Source organism: Sturnira hondurensis, unplaced genomic scaffold (genome assembly GCF_014824575.4).
Source record: "Sturnira hondurensis isolate 20B ecotype Veracruz unplaced genomic scaffold, ASM1482457v3 Scaffold0004474, whole genome shotgun sequence".
In the NCBI taxonomy this organism is placed as follows: Eukaryota; Metazoa; Chordata; class Mammalia; order Chiroptera; family Phyllostomidae; genus Sturnira; species Sturnira hondurensis.
Genome location: NW_028077105.1, coordinates 13,735,691 through 13,751,889, shown reverse-complemented (window position 1 = coordinate 13,751,889; position 16,199 = coordinate 13,735,691). Strand labels below are relative to the sequence as shown.

At 36.7% G+C, this 16,199-nt stretch overlaps 1 protein-coding gene across 1 annotated transcript in view; it reads left to right on the top strand.

Moving 5' to 3' along the window:
- Positions 1-14,379, top strand: part of CLVS2 (clavesin 2) — a 59,256-nt gene extending 44,877 nt beyond the window's left edge. Inside the window, exons 4-6 of the mRNA XM_037045895.1 lie at positions 2,964-3,074; positions 8,229-8,449; positions 13,993-14,379. Of these exons, the coding sequence (XP_036901790.1) occupies positions 2,964-3,074; positions 8,229-8,449; positions 13,993-14,080 (420 nt within the window). The 3' untranslated portion in view covers positions 14,081-14,379. The remainder of the gene's footprint in view (positions 1-2,963; positions 3,075-8,228; positions 8,450-13,992) is intronic.
- The last annotated feature ends 1,820 nt before the right edge of the window (positions 14,380-16,199 follow it).

Genomic DNA, 16,199 nt, shown 5'->3' with positions numbered 1-16,199 from the left:
GACATGCTGCTAAGCAGGGGAGTGGAGGTAGTAGGTTTTGGATTTTACTGTGAGGGCAAGTGGGCAACTGGATGTGAGACTGACCCTGTGTTCCTCTGGAGACTATATGCTTAGGGATAGCTTGTGCCAGGAAAACCCCACTGGCCAGGAAACCTTTAAGGAAACTTCTCTGCCTCACTCATATCACCATTAATAACGGAGATGATAATAATAGTCTTCTCTGATATAATCTGGAGCCATAATTTTTTACAGGGCTCTAAGATTTGAATATGCTCTGCACAAATAAACCCCAAGATAGAAAATTAAATTAAAGGGAAATCAGGTTGATAGACAATCTCAAACAAGCTCATTTGGAATTCCCAGTGATTAATATTAGCCAAATATGATCTCACCATAAACAAGTTACCACAAATAAGAGCAGCAGAGACAGCAAACAAATTCAAACACTCAAGGACTCAAAAACAAAGTACTTGTGTATTAAATAGTTATGTCATCAAACAATGTTACTAATCACAGAATGTAAAAAAAATGGGCAAAAGCCAAGCAAGTACACAATTCGAGTATCGTGAGAATCTCTTTTACACCCACCAGATTGGCAACAACTAGAAAAATTCACACTACCAAGTGCAGGATATGGAACAGCTGCAACTTTACTGCACTACTGGGGGAAAGGAATGTAAACTGGTACAACTGCTCTGACCAGTTCCGTCAAGTTGAAGTATATACACTCATGACTTGACGTTGACACTTTTAGGTAAACGCCCCATACAGAGAGAGTACACTTGAATATGCAAGACAGACATGTTTAAGAAGGCATCTGCAGGGCAGCATTGCTGTCAATGGCATAAAACCCGGAAATTTGGGAAACAAGGTGCATGGACAGAAGAAAAATAACTTGTACTCTACCACATAATGCTGTACTATTCAACAGTAACGATGAATGGAAGCTATACATAACATGGGTAAACCTCAATATACTGAGCCTCAAAACCAATGTTATGCGACAACAGAACAATGTCTGCACTATGATAACATTTTTATAGAGTTTAGGTACTTAAAACACTTAAGAGTATAATTTAGATTTATGGATAGAGCAAAAGTACAGTATTAAAATACATAAAATATAAATATAATATTTATATGTTTGTAATATTTATAAAATACAATAAAGGCAGGGAAATGCTTTTATTTAAAGTATAATATGAAATTTTAAGATGTGGGGGAGGGTGAAAGAATATGAATAGAGTGAACTTCAAGGTTACCAACAATTTGCTATTTCTTCAGCTGAGTGGAAGGCTCTTGAGTGTTGATCTTAGCATTCTTTTTATTTTTATATGCATTATTTATCTTCTTTTCATATATAAAATGTGATTAGTTCAAAAAATATTTGTCTGATTTCTATTTGATTTATTTCTATTATTGTAATAACCTCTTGATGAGGTTATTGACTGTCAGAAAAGAAATCACATTTTACCTTTAGTTATTCTAACTTATTTATTTTTGAGGTACTGTGGGTTTTTAAATAGTGTGTTATTCTCAGAGGTAGACATTACTTTGTAAAAATGCTCATCAGTTCTGAAAGCCAGTGTACATAACCAATAATTAATTGTTAAGGCTTATATGTGCCTCCCAAAACAAAATAGATTAATGGTGTTACATTTTGCATGTTTTTAATCTTTTTGAATCTTTAAAAAAATATTTTAGTTATTTATCTTTAGAGGGAAAGGGAAGGAGAGAGGGAGAGAAATATCAATGTATGGTTGCCTCTGCCGAGGATACACAATGTATCATGTGTGATGTGTTCCCTGTGTGATAACGCATGTGTGATATCATGTGTACCCTGCCGGGAACTGGCCTGCAACCCAAGCATGTGCCCTGACTGTGAATCGAACTGCGATCCTCTGGTTCGCAGGCCCGTGCTCAATTCACTGAGCTACACCAGCCAGGGCTAATTTAATCTTGTTCAAGAGAACATTCACATAAAAAAATACATGTACACTTATTTTATTTCTTTACTTTTGTTTCTGTTAATGCTTAGTAGAATCCAGAAGAAGGTCAGTTGTGATGCCCATTGAAGCACATTTGTAGTGGTATAGTTTTCCTTAAACAAGAAGACGTTAATAATCAAGTCAGTGTGGAAATCTGAAACAGTAGCAAAATTCAGGTCCATTTATGTGGAATCCCATAGCACTTCAAATGTTGCGATTGATTTTGCTTAAGGATTCCCCTCCTGTTGTGGAATGGGTGTGGGATGTACCTCTCTACAACACTTCAGATGCAAATGCTATACAGGTAGGTTCTTGCCATTACAATAGCCCCATTTCCACGTGTGTGGTGAGCTCAGCAGGTTTTGACTTTTATTTAATCTGGCAAAATCCATCTCCAAATTTCTTACACTGCAATTCTAGGCTTTTCTTTTGCTTAAGCACAGTTTCTTTTGTTAATGGTTGAAACAAGGACAGAAGAATGTTTAAAATAAAGTTGATAATAAGAGAAAAAGAATAAAGTGAGTTTTGATACCTGACATTGCTCACATTATAGATGACTACAGTGAAATTTAATAAAACATTTTAATTTGAGTATACTTCAATATAAATATAAACCATTTAAATAAAACACTTATCTATCATAGGTTCATTATTTGGCAAATTTCTAATATCTTTTAATTATGTTTCTTGATGTATAATGACCATTATGGTAATTAAAATATGGCAATCCTAAACGTGCTGAAATCCTTACCAACAATCTGTTATTAAGAAATATTTGCTTTATTATATATTGGTTCTGTTTTTGTGTGAAAGTTGCAATGTTTAAAGTGATGAATTCCTTCTTTCTTCTACTAACTATACAGATGATCTCATTTAATTGTGTTGAATAAGGAATTTGTCTGCTATATGACTTTCCCTGAAACTTCACCATGTATTAAGGCACATTGGATTTTCTTTCCCTCTGTACTCCTCTAGGACAGTTTCCCAGCACGATTTGGAGGAATTCATTTTGTCAATCAACCATGGTATATCCATGCCCTGTATACTGTGATCCGGCCTTTCTTAAAGGAGAAGACTCGGAAAAGGGTATTTGCTTATTTCTGTTTTTATTTCCTTTCACCTTCCCCATTCAATGAATTATGATACTACTATGTGTATAATATTGGCTATGGTAAACATGCTCCCATAGTGCATGTCAATATTCAACATACAAGACATTTAAACATTCTTAAAGATATGTGATTAATTCTTAACCTTATCTGTGAAAGAAATATTTAAAAGTCAGCTCTGTTACTTTTCCACAAATTAGAAAAATGCTTTAGCACTTTATTATATATTAATGTTTCAGTTTAAAAGTAAAAAAATGTCACCTCTATATTTATTGGTACACTTTGTATCAAGTAGGTCTAGACAAAAGCTATAATATTATAAGTTGGTAAACGGAATTACTTCACAATATGTATTGCATTGAATATAATGCATTGTATGATAGCTAATGTGATTGTGTCATGATTATCCTGATCAATCTCACATTTCAGAAAGAATGCTTATGTGTAGAAATATTATCATTTAAATTACAAGTAACTTGAGTTTCTAGATTCAGTTTCACCTCACAATGAGCACATTCAAAGTACACTCAATAAAATCATTATTCTGAGAATAAGATTATTTATATGCTGGCCAGCACTCAATCTGATGAGCCACACCAGTCAGGGCAAAATAAGATAATTTATATAAAGCATTTAGCACAGTGCATGACTTATGATAAATGCTGAACACATTTATTGTTATTAATAATACTGATTTAAAAGTACAGTTTAATGCATATCATTTTATTGAATTCTTCAAACAGCTCTGGAAGTAAGCTTGGTAAACATTATGTCCTATTTCTGAGCAGAGGAAAGTAAGTCTTAGGATGGATAAGTAACTTGCTTACTCATTTATACAGCTGTAAAGTGGTACAGCAACATTCAAATCAAAATAGCTCCATATTTAGAGCTATTTTTACCATTGTGCTGTGACCAATTTTCAAATGATTAGCTCCATATTAAAATATACCTCTAAATCTAGGTGGAGATAATTTTCCACGTCTCTCAGTGAGTGAAAAATCACTTTAAGTATTTCTGTGTTGTAGAAGTCTCATTGTGAGTGGGTATTTGTGAAATAGTCATTAAGTATGTGTTCATATCCAACATTAGTGATGGAGAGTTTTCTGCTCCTGAATTTGTTGAAAATATCCCAGTAGTTTAAGAGGAAGAATTTTGTAAATAATTATAATTGATATTAGAAATTGTTTTTACCACTGAGTCTCAAATTAATTTACATTTTAGAATTCAGAAAAATGGATTGATGTGCCTCACAAATAACACTTGCAAATTTTGTTTTGTGAAGGGATGATCAGGTGAGCAAAACACCCACTGGGGCTTTTAGTACAAATTATACCAGTTGAACGCTTCTGTAGTAGTCACTCTGCACGTGGTCCAAGTAATTTACACATGTCAACTCATGTAATCCTTAAAACAAGGCTTATTTTTTCTCTTTCTATAGATGGGAAAACTAGGCAAGATGGTTAGGCAATTTACTCTAAAATCACTGCTAAAAGGTAGTAGAATTGAATGTATGGGTTTATCCAGAATGCTGCTCCAGGCAGAGGGAATAGCAAGCACAGAGGTCCTTGGGCTGAAAACTCCTGGTGTATATGACAAATAGCACGGAGGCCACGGAGATTGGAGTAGAATGAGCGTTGGGGGGGGGGGGGGCGGGTAACAGAGGACTAAGTAGGAGGGAAAATGGTGTGCCCGGCCCTGTAGGGCCTTGGACACCACTGCAAGAACCTGGGCTTTCAGAATAAAATGAGAAGCTCGTGAAAGACTTTGAGAACAGGAATGATTGTTTTGACGTGATTTTAACACAATTCAGTTCTGTTGAAAGAGACTGAAGAGGATTGAATTTAGAAAAGCTCCAGGTTTGGGGGTTATTTGATTGCATTTGACAGTTTTGATGGTACCTAAATGAATGCATTTCTCCATTATTCTAGATGGAAGGGAGGTAGCAGAACTTTAACATTTTAATTAAAACTATATGACTTTGAATTTTTCATATGAGAAAATAATTATAGGTGAAAACTCCTTTACTGTCTTTCTATGCAATCAATGCACAATGCAAAGCTGTAATTTTTCCTTACCATTGGTCTAAGGAATTCAGAAAAACATAGGCATAATTGTGAATCTTCCTTTACAAACAACAAGAGCCTGGTTCTTCATTTGCTTAACTTCAGCCTGACTTTGCATCCTCAACATACCTGGCTTATGAGAAGAAATATCAACATTAGGTGTTATAGGGGTGTCTTCTTCTCAAAATCTCACTGATAGCTGGAATCCATCATGCAGAGTCAGACTTCTCAACTATCATGGCCACGTCTGACATCATTATTCAAGCTAGTATTAGTTCCTTGGATTAAGTTCTCCTTCTGCTCTCAAGATGTCTGTGAAAAAAGAGCGTCTTTCCTGTAGCTAGAACCCACTGGCTAGGCTTTAACCCACTACCCCGGTGCACTCTTCAGCTAGTCCATGGCTGTGACCTTGCCACTCCTCAAGAGCTGACAGAAAGCAGATTTTGCTTCTGGTTTGTACAAATTTCTACCTCTTCCTCAAATGGTGAACTCTCATACCATGTTGATTTTCAGAAGTATTCCACTCTAGTTGCCTAGCATCTTCTCTTTAATGTCACAGTTTAGGAAAATGAAATAAAAGTTGGAAGTGTTATTCAAGATAATTGTTTTTGCCTTTGAAGGTGCTCTGGGGCAAAGGAGCCCACAAAGACAAGACTTCTTGCATGGAGTTCAGGAAGAGAAAAAAGAAGGAGAAAAATAGTAAAACTTTGATAAATGATGCTACTACACAGAACTAGTTAAAACAAAGAAAAATCTTAGAGCAAAAATTAAATAGTTGAGCAATTACAATACATCCTATTATTCAGCCCAGAGGGACATGAAGCCTGGAGCTCTCTGACATTAAGATGTTGGGGAAATGAGGAATAATGAGCCAAAGAGAATGCAAAAGTATCAGTCAAGGTAGGAAAAAAAGAGATCATGGGAGAAAATGTTTTCATGAGGAAAACTATCCACGTACAGGGGTGACCCGTGATCTGTGGGCCACATGTGGCCCAAGATGGCTATGAACATGGCCCAGCACAAAATTGTAAATTTACTTTAATGTGAGATTTTTGTGTGTGTGTAATTACATGCCACAATGTATTTAATGCATGACCCAAGACAGCTCTTCTTCTTCCTATCTGGCCCAGAGACACCAAAAGGTTGGACAGCCCCAATACTATATCTAGGGCTTCTGAGAATTAAAGAATAATAAGGACTGAGAATTGGACAATGCATTTAGCAACAAGAAGACTCTTGACAAGAGCAGTTTCCATACTGTGGTGGGAGGTAACACCTATTTGCATTGGATTCAGGAAAAATGGGACAATAGTGTTTGGAGAATGAATACAGACAAATCTTTTGATGAATTTTGCATTGAAGGGTAGGAGAGAAGTTGGAATACTGGAGATTTTATGTATTTGTGTGGGGGAAGGGCAGAGTAGCGTTGGCATGTTTGTTTCTGGTGGTAAAGATCCAGCGGAGCGAGATTTGATTATGTGAGAGAGGTAGAGAGAATTGCTTAGGAAACATAACTGATACAGGCTCAGAGGGTGGTGGGGTGGTCTCGTCTGGTTGCCCTATTTTTTCAGTGAAAGAGGAAAAAAGGCCAAAGCAGAAAGTGATCCTGAGAGAGAGAGTGTTAGTGAAGAAAGAGGAAGTAGTGTGTTGGGTCACATTTATTTTTCTAAGGATGTATTACCATACATCTTGCATGACTTGAAAGAGAAAGTTTATTACATGAAGTAATGCACCTGATAAAATAAAGGTTATGTACCTAATAAAATATGGGTTTCAGATGGTAGAGCTTAACTTTGCCAAGAAAAATTATTTTCCTTTCTTATGAGAAGAACCTAGCTCTGTGTGTGTGTGTGTGTGTGTGTGTGTGTTCTCCTAAGCTGTTGTGCTCTGCAAAAAGGTGTGGTAAGGTAGAAACTTTGCAATTTGGGACAGATGGCCTCTTCCACTTTTGTATACTCTGCATCATATATTCCAGGCAGCTGGGGTTTTTTTCTGACTATTCTGGCCAGTGGCTTGCTCTCAGATGCTTTTATTCTTCCGTAATTTGTTAAAATACTTGTCGATTAGTGACTCCCATCCCTTTTGTTTTATTTGATATTATAGACTAGTCTTTCTTTGTTTTCCTAAATATTTACATCACTAGTTCTAAAAGTTTATAAAACAAAGATGAATGTAGTGGCCTGTTCATTGTGAACCCAAAGGATAAACTATAATCCTTAAATAAATGTTATATAACTTTATATGAGATGACAACAATGCTTTATTAGAGAAGACTAATTTGTAGTTTTGATACTGAAATGAAAGAAAAGAGGTAGCAATTTATGGGCAAACAGATCTAGAGTATGTAGCTTGAATAATTTTCAGTTTAACAAAATGCTTTGTGTAAACAGTTACACCTAAAATTAATATATGCAATTAGCTTTACATTTTTAATCATTTCATTTTCAACTTGTACAATAACAAGGAACTCTCTAGCAGAGAAGATGTTGAAACACTGCAGAACATAAGTCCTTTGGGACATGAACTTTCACTCAACCTTTCATTATGATGCTAATCTACTTTTATTCACATCATATACTTTGCATTATGAAGTGGTAATTTAGCAGTCACACTATTCCTGTTTTTATGGATGATAAAGAGAAAGCCATACCAGTGACAGCTTTTGGGCTGAATAACTTGGATAGACTTTGTAGCCAATGAGACCCACATGAGAAGAAGCTGTTTTAGCTGCATTCATTATGCACATCATCGGCTTTGCACATTAGATTCTGCTATGTCCCTGGGTATGAAGCAGGAAACCAAATTCTGGTTCCAGCTCTTTAAGTCAATAATTATTGGACTTTCTAGAAGCTACTTAAAATCCCCGAGCCTTGGAATTTTCATATGAAATAATAGGATGAGAGTACCAGCCTGCCTGTTTCACAGAGTGGATGAGGGGCTTAAATATTTTAATAGACGTGGCAAACTCTTGCTTTTTCTCCTTCTATCCTTACTCCCTCTGTACAGCATTTGGATAATATTTATTCTCTTCTTTGTGCTTCCTCTCACCTCTGTTCTTGTATTCCTAGATATTTTTGCATGGTAACAACCTGAATAGTCTACACCAACTAATTCATCCTGAGATCCTGCCCTCCGAGTTCGGAGGAATGCTGCCCCCTTATGACATGGGCACATGGGCAAGAACGCTGCTAGACCACGAGTACGACGATGACAGTGAATACAATGTGGACTCCTTCAGCATGCCTGGGACCGAGGTAGAAAAGGAACTCTCCCCCAAGTCCATGAAGAGGTATGCCTGAGGCAGCTGGGAAATGGGGTGGGGCCAGGGTAGTGGCCCCCAACTCTAATTCCAGGTTTTATATATTTTGAAGCAGATGTTTGGTGATATTTTAAAGCATTTCATGCTCCCATGATCGGATGTCTAGGAATTTTGAGTCAAATAAAATCATTTGAGGTAATCTCAAGTCGGTGTTACATTGCAAATTCACAGACAATCTCACAGTCCTAGAAGTCACTAAATTCAGTGATATTTCAAACTGCACTTTAGGGTTCTGGTAGAGTTTCTCGGGCCAGGCAGGTGGGATGGGGACAATGCCCATCTCCACAATGAAAATGGCCTTCCTGTCCAAGCAATTTGTTAGACTTCTATTTAAAATTTTATTTGAAGAAAGGGACCTGTAGCTAACACTCATGCACACAAACTCTTTAAACACCAATATTCAAAGCTTGTGTTCTCTTTACAGAATTTCTGCCAAGTTTTTGTTTAAAGATCTAGTCATTCTTGGGGGAAAAACACTATTTCCCTACAGCTTTAATCTTTATAAAGTTCACTGTTGAGTCAGACTCCCTGCTTTGACTCTCACAGTATTTTTCTGCCTGTTTTCTTTCAGTTAGTGCATACTTTATTGAACACGTGCTTTGCAATAGGCTCTTTCCTAGGTATTTGGGATCTAATATGGATAAAATGTACATCCAGCCGTTGTCTAATGACAACGGAGAGTGGGAGAGTTGCCAGACGTGCACAAACACATAATTGCCGCTGAGCTTGCATTCTGTAGCAAACTATAAGACATCTAATTCCCAGGCTTCCTTAGGCCACACAGGCCCAGGGTTCATGTGGATAATGTAACAATATTATTGGTTCATTTTTCATCACAGAAATAAAGGAATCACAGCTCCTGCAAGTCTCCTCTCATCTAGTTCAGGAGGAACCAAGCATATGTTACATGTCATCCCGAACGCTGCCATGTTTCCTTCTCTGATGAAAGCCTTATGGTCCTTTGTCATTGCTGTGACTTATATGTGGCACTCAAGATCTTTGAGTTGGCTTTTTTTTTTTTTTTTGCTACTGTTGGTATGTGTGTGATGTCTTCCTTTCCCCAGACTGTTCCACCACTCCTTGGAGAGAATGAAAAGGCTGATGGCATCTCTGGCTTTAATTTCTCCACTGGCCACCAAGCTCATGTTTAAACCAAGTTCAGCTTTCTCAACTCCTTTCTCAGCTCCTTTCTTAAAATAGGACTTTATAATTTGAGTTCTGCTCTCTAACCAAAGGGATTCATGGATGGACCCTTGAAGAGGTCTACTAAGTGCTAAAGGTTGTCTTCAAAGGTGTGTATGGAGAAGTGTGGGGGGGAAAAGTACATTTTTTCTGGAGAAAAGGCATATATTTCATTAAATTCTCAAAAATGTTTTCTAAAACACAAATATTTAAAATACATGGACTCAGAATAGTTTTCTTCTTATAAAAATAATAATCCTAATATTAGTGTTGCAATCTATCATTTGCTTTCCACAAATTAGGCCTCACTAGTCCCTTTTTTGTTTACATTAATTTGTTTAATCCTCAGAGCAACCCTGTCAAACAGATATGGTATCTCCAAAGTTACATAGTCTATACGTAGTGAAATGGGGTTCTAACCCAGGAGGTATGTCTTCTGTGTTGACATACGCGTGTACCTACCCTTCTGCGATAACAGGATAGAGAGAGCCCTCACTCTACAACTAAGCTACATAAAGATTCAAAGACAGCTGCCATAATTGTTTCCTCGTCTTTTCCTTGGCCAGTTAACTATGCTCATTTTCTTAAGTCACTCCTTCTGTGACATATTACCTAGCATGATCCCCTCGTCCGAGCACATCCTCTGTGACCTTGGCTATACCCCCATCACCCACACTCTGCTTACCTTCACTGACTCCAAAACTGCCTACCTGCTGCCTTTGCCTCCACCCCTACACTGCTCCTCTACCTTCTTTAAGTATCCACATGGCAACAGATTGTTTTCATTCTCTGCTTTAAGATTTTTAAGGACTGCTGATTATACATATAAAATCAACTCCATATCATGGCTTACATTGTGGTACGTCATCTGATCCTGCCTGCCTCTCTTTTCTAAGTTTATTTACCTTTTCTGTCTTTCTCCACCTTTCAGACCCAACATCCTTGTTTATCCTCTTTCGGCTTCTCAAGCTTGTTCCTGCCTAAGGGTCTTTATACTTCTCATGTCTGGTTGGAATGCCCTTTTCCTAGGTTGTGCAGTGGCTGGCCCAGTCAGAGGTCATCTCTTGAAGAGGGTCTTTTGATTTTTCTCAACCACCAGGTCTTATTTAGTTCTAGCTCCTCCTCATTCTAGTCATTCCTTATCAATCACAATCCTTTATTTTCTTCATAGCACTTACCAGTCTGTAAAGTGACTTATGTTATTTAGTTTTATATGCACCCCCAATGTCAGCTTCATGGAGACTTCAGTGGCTTTGTCTGTCCTGTTCTCTTCTGAATCCCCAGTACCTGGAGTAAGCCCTGACATGCAGAGGGTCCTCACTAGGTACTAGTTGAAAAATGACAGAGGCCTCTGCTGTCTGTCATTGGCCCCTTCTAAGTGTTGTATTTAGAGTTGAGTAGGTAACATCTGACACTGTTACTACTTGCACTGACGTTCTAGAATTATGGCTTTGCGGTGTAGACTTCACTGGCTTCCTTTTGTTGCAGTCATTGTTGCCCTGTGGCTATCATTCAGAAGTCAAAGCACATTGCTAACTCATAGTGCGCTGCCTAAAACTAGTAAGTCTCTTCGCTTTTAGGTCCATATTCTCCTAATTCTCTGTCACTGGGTTTCTCTTTTTCGTCCAAGCCCATTACTTTTAATCAGTTAATACCATGTTGTTAGATTTGGCTTGGTCTATCCACCTTTTGAAGTTTTTATGGATCCAGAATTTTTTCTCCAATTAATTAGGCCATTTTTTCCCCTGTAGACTGGGCTCACAGCACATCGACCTCCCCAACTCTGAGTTTCTTGCTTCTGACATGGGTTGATTATTATTTCCGACATCCTTTGCTTGGTGCTGGCTTTGTATCATATAAGATTTTGTTGTTCTATTTGAAAGTATGTGAAAGAATGAGATTAAAAAATGTGTTTTACTTGACTCCTATCTTCTCCACATCAGGGAATGACAGTTCCCCCGTGAAGGACAAGAGAAAATTGTGCCTAGGTCCCCTCTGCTCTCTTCTCCTCTCTCTTCTTTTTGAGTTTTGTCATATTTAAGTTGAGAGGGAAAAATCATTCCTTCACCAGTTGTAGGTAAACCCTTGGGGTGAATTTAGCCAGATGTGTAAGAAGAAGACTCGATCCTCCTGTGTAAAGTTGTGGAGGGATAGCATAGTTGTGTGAAGAGATATAAAGTTCACTAGTTGTGGCTGCCTTAAACCAGGCAAGTGTCTTTCTCCTTATATCTCTAGTACCTAGGATAGTCCCTGGCACATAACAGTTGCTTGAGTAATGATAATAATATGGTTATGCTGATATGACCTTCAGTTTTATTGCGGAATATTTAACATCTATTGTTACTGCATGCAAAAACTTAACTAATGTTTTTATGTATTGAATCCTTTGCTTTTCTAAACAACTAGTAAGGTAATAGTGTCCCCATCTTATTAATGAGGAGACCCAGACAGAGAAGGCAAGTAACTTCCCCATGTCCCATGGCTACAAAGTGGTGGTGCTAATAGTGGAACACAGGCAGTGCTATTCTGTGAGTCATTTCCTCAGCTGCTACCATTTGCTAGCTGCCAGAATTTGTGCTGGGGTTTGCGCATGCGTTATTTCATTCAGTCCTCAATACATCTGTGCGATGTAGCTGTAATGTTCTCCATTTTACAGATAAGGGAACAACATCTTAGCAACTGTAAGTAGGATTCCCTTAGTCACAGAGATAGTAAATGGCAGAACTGGGATCAGGATCCACTTCTGTCCAAAATCTAACCTCTTAAACGCTAATGTTAGCACAGTACTGGAGAGGAGTAAAAAATGAATAAATGATACCTGGATAACTAAATTGAAATTATGTGTTTTAAGTTAAAAAGTTATTTATTCCAGAGACAGTAGAGACACATACATACACATTCACCTGTAGTCAATCTCCTTTCTGATAGAGGCATCTAATACCTATCATTGAGATCAAACGGTAAAAATGAATTAGGAAATAAAGTCACCATGTTAGTATTTTCATCTTCCTTTCATTCTCTCTTCAGAAAGGAATCTAAGTTTATTTAAAAGAAGGACTGGATTTGTCAGTTCATTTTGTAGTTATTTTTACTTTGACAATTAGTTCCATAGCCTTTCTTTTTCATTAGCATGTGCGGTTGTAGTTTAGCTCATAGTCTTTCTGTTTGGAAGTTAATGAGCTCTGCTAAGAGGCAGAGCATTAGCCAATTGGCTGGAATGCAGCCGCAGGGGAAAAATTCATTACCACGGAGAATTTTAAAAGGGCAGCTGCTTTCTTAATGCTATAGCTATTATGATGGCAGCTTCCTGCCACAACCGTAGCATGTCTCATTAACTTTCATCCTTTCCTGTTTTATGTTGTTTCCTAACATATAATTTCCACCTGCTATCAAAGGCATGTGTAAGGGGTTTTCAAATTATTTGCTTTCCTAATCGTAAAGGGCAACTGCCTAACCAAGAGGAGATTTAACTTCAATTTCCTCTTTGAAATTTTAAAATTACAGTTGACAAACAATATTATATGAGTTTCAGGTATATGCAAAGTGATTAGACATTTATATAACTTACAAAATGGCCCTCCAATAAGTCTTGCCCCTACTTGACATTGTAAAAATATATATACACACATATACATATACACATAGTTAGTACAATCTTATTAACTCTATTCTCAATGCCATATTTATATCCATGTTGCTATTTTGTACCAACCAATTTGTGTTTCCTAATCTCTTTTTCATCTTTTTCACCCAGCTCCCCAGAGTTTTAACTTTTTAAAAATCTTAAAACATTTCACAAAATTTCAAGAGTAAGATTGATTTTATTCTAATGTTCCAGGGGGAAATTGAACAAAATTCACTTTCAAATTTTAGCTATTTTCCTAACATAATCATTAAAAAAGATGTTTAAACAAATGCACATTTATGTTAAATTTGTGTCATAGAGCCCTCTAAGACAGGAATAAAAGCTCCTACCATTTCTATTTCATGTCTCGTAATAATAATTACACTGCAATAATTTCCCATTTGTAATACATCTGTCCTATACCACCAATTATCATTTTCAAAGAAAAGACCCTTGCTCCTTTGTGAATAGGAAAACTTAAGCCCATTATTGTGTATTTAGAATCCTTTGCTGTTGAGTATTCCATTTAGAGGCCAGAGGGTATCATTTCCTCTAATGAAAATTGATGCTCAGCGTCCTCAGTTCATAAATCCCTTGATGTAAAGGAAGATAATGTGCATCAGTGAGGGAAGTAATAATGGAGAAAAGGCAGAGAAGAGAATGTGATTATTTGGTAACTCACTGACAGTGCCTCTGTCTTTTCCAGATCCCAATCAGTAGTGGACCCTGCAGTCCTAAAACGCATGGATAAAAATGAGGAAGAAAACATGCAACCTTTGCTCTCTCTGGACTGATAACTTCTCTACACTCGCCACGGATTGGAAAAGAAAGGTACTTGTTTTCAGCAACAAAGACAGCACTGTGGAGGAATTACCAGCTGGAAATTTATTTATTCTTGTTAATGTAGCATAATGTATAATAAGGCATCAGGTTTTTCCATTTGCCTGAACCACGGGGGCCCTGGTCTAGATTAAAATGTCAATAATTTATTCTGTAAGTGCCAAGTTCTTTGTAAATATAATGTAATCTTTATGTCGAGTTTGTAAATTTTGGTAATAACTAAAAATGGAAAAATTTGGCGCATGAGTCCGTGCCAATGACGTGAGCTGTAACAACAAGAAAAAGACACATGAACAATCAAAACGAATTCAATGTGGTTCTGTTTCCTATGAAGCCATATTTCAGCTCCCATAGTGATTGTTTCGTTGTTTTTCTCTGAAACTCTGTCATATTCAGATGTACCTTTAATGGGCACAGGGAACTAGATGATTATAGGGAATTATTATGATAACCGTATTTCCTATCTAGTGAATTGCATTTCACAGAAAATGTATTCTAGTGACTCTCACTGGCCTTGTATTTTGGAGACAAATAATGGCAGTTGATCTAATACACTGAACACTTGAACTCTTCGATGTTATTTAATTCCTGGATTCTTGTAAAAAGATATGTTTTCTCTATTAAGATGTGGAGTTTGGAAAGAGAATGGATCCTTTTTAAACTGCTGTCTTCACAATGTATCCTTTATTTGAGATCCCACTGAACCCCTGTCTGATGTACTTTAAGAACATTTCTCCCTCAAAACTCTTTGAGAACTCATACATAATAGTGTTTTGACAGCTAATTTTGAACATAAAAAGTTGCTGCATACAGATAAGGGGCTAATTTCTAATTTATTGTATGCTGGTTTATAAAACACCTATATTCACACAAACATATATTTTTGCTGAGCTGTAATAAATCCTTGATGTGATAGGCTTATAAGATAAAACATGCATATTCATTGGTCTTGGAGATGATAGAGATTATTACGTGAGATACCAACTTGGAAAACTGCTTGAGGTATAGTGAAACACATTTTAAGTGAACCTCTTGAAGGGCATTCCAATTCATAATGCAATCTTGAATACATGCCATTTTAGCAAAATGTATATTTCAAAACAACAGGTGTCTACCTAGTGTAGGTAGTATCAGGTGATCGAGAGTAATAAAAGTTTTACTCACATTAAAGTAAATAAGCCCAGAGATCCTGTAAGTAGATTTTCTTTTCAGAAAAAATTGAAAGAACATTTTGCATCCAGGAGATACAATGAAAGCATCTGAGGGCCTCTGAGATAGCATCATATAGTTTAAATATATACTCTAATCCTATGTCATTGAAAGTTTCTGTTTCATAAAAATTCTGCCATCTTAGCACATTTTAAATAGCTTACTTTAAATTTCAAATTCTAGTGTGAAAAAAATGGAGAATTTCACCACCTTTTCAGATTGGTAATTTTCGATATTGAAAACTTACCATTAAAATATTCTTTTGAAAGAAAAGTATCTGAAGAAACTTGGAAACTATAAAAAATAAAGACCTTTCCATACTTTTTAGCTAAAAGGTTACACATTTTTCCATTGTAATTCTCTAGTGAAAAATCTTAAATTCAAGATCAGTACAGTCTACAGTATCACCAATGAACTATTTAATATTTGTAAAAATACATAAATATACATAAATAACGTATATGAAAGGTCCCTTAAAAATGCCAATGACCAGTCAAGTATGGAAGATTAATGACTCTCAGGTACTCTATTCTATTCATAAATATCATAGAGGCAGGAATGAATTTAGTATAAAAAGCTACAGCACCTCTTATCTGTGTAAGAACCCTGACCATTGCATGTTTTGCCAGCCTCACATACACTTCCCAGGGGTGGGCTTTATATACTATATAAGCAAGTATTAGGCAAATGGTGCATTGGAATGAAGCACAGACAAAGTGCAGAAGGCGGTGAACTTGTCATTCTCACTGATTTCTCTTTTCTTTTACTGCCAGTTCTCAGAATTCTACCCATTTCAAAAATGTCAACTAGCATAGTCAGCTTCTTTCCCCTGTCATTAGACTGGTGTTCTATAAAAATAATTAG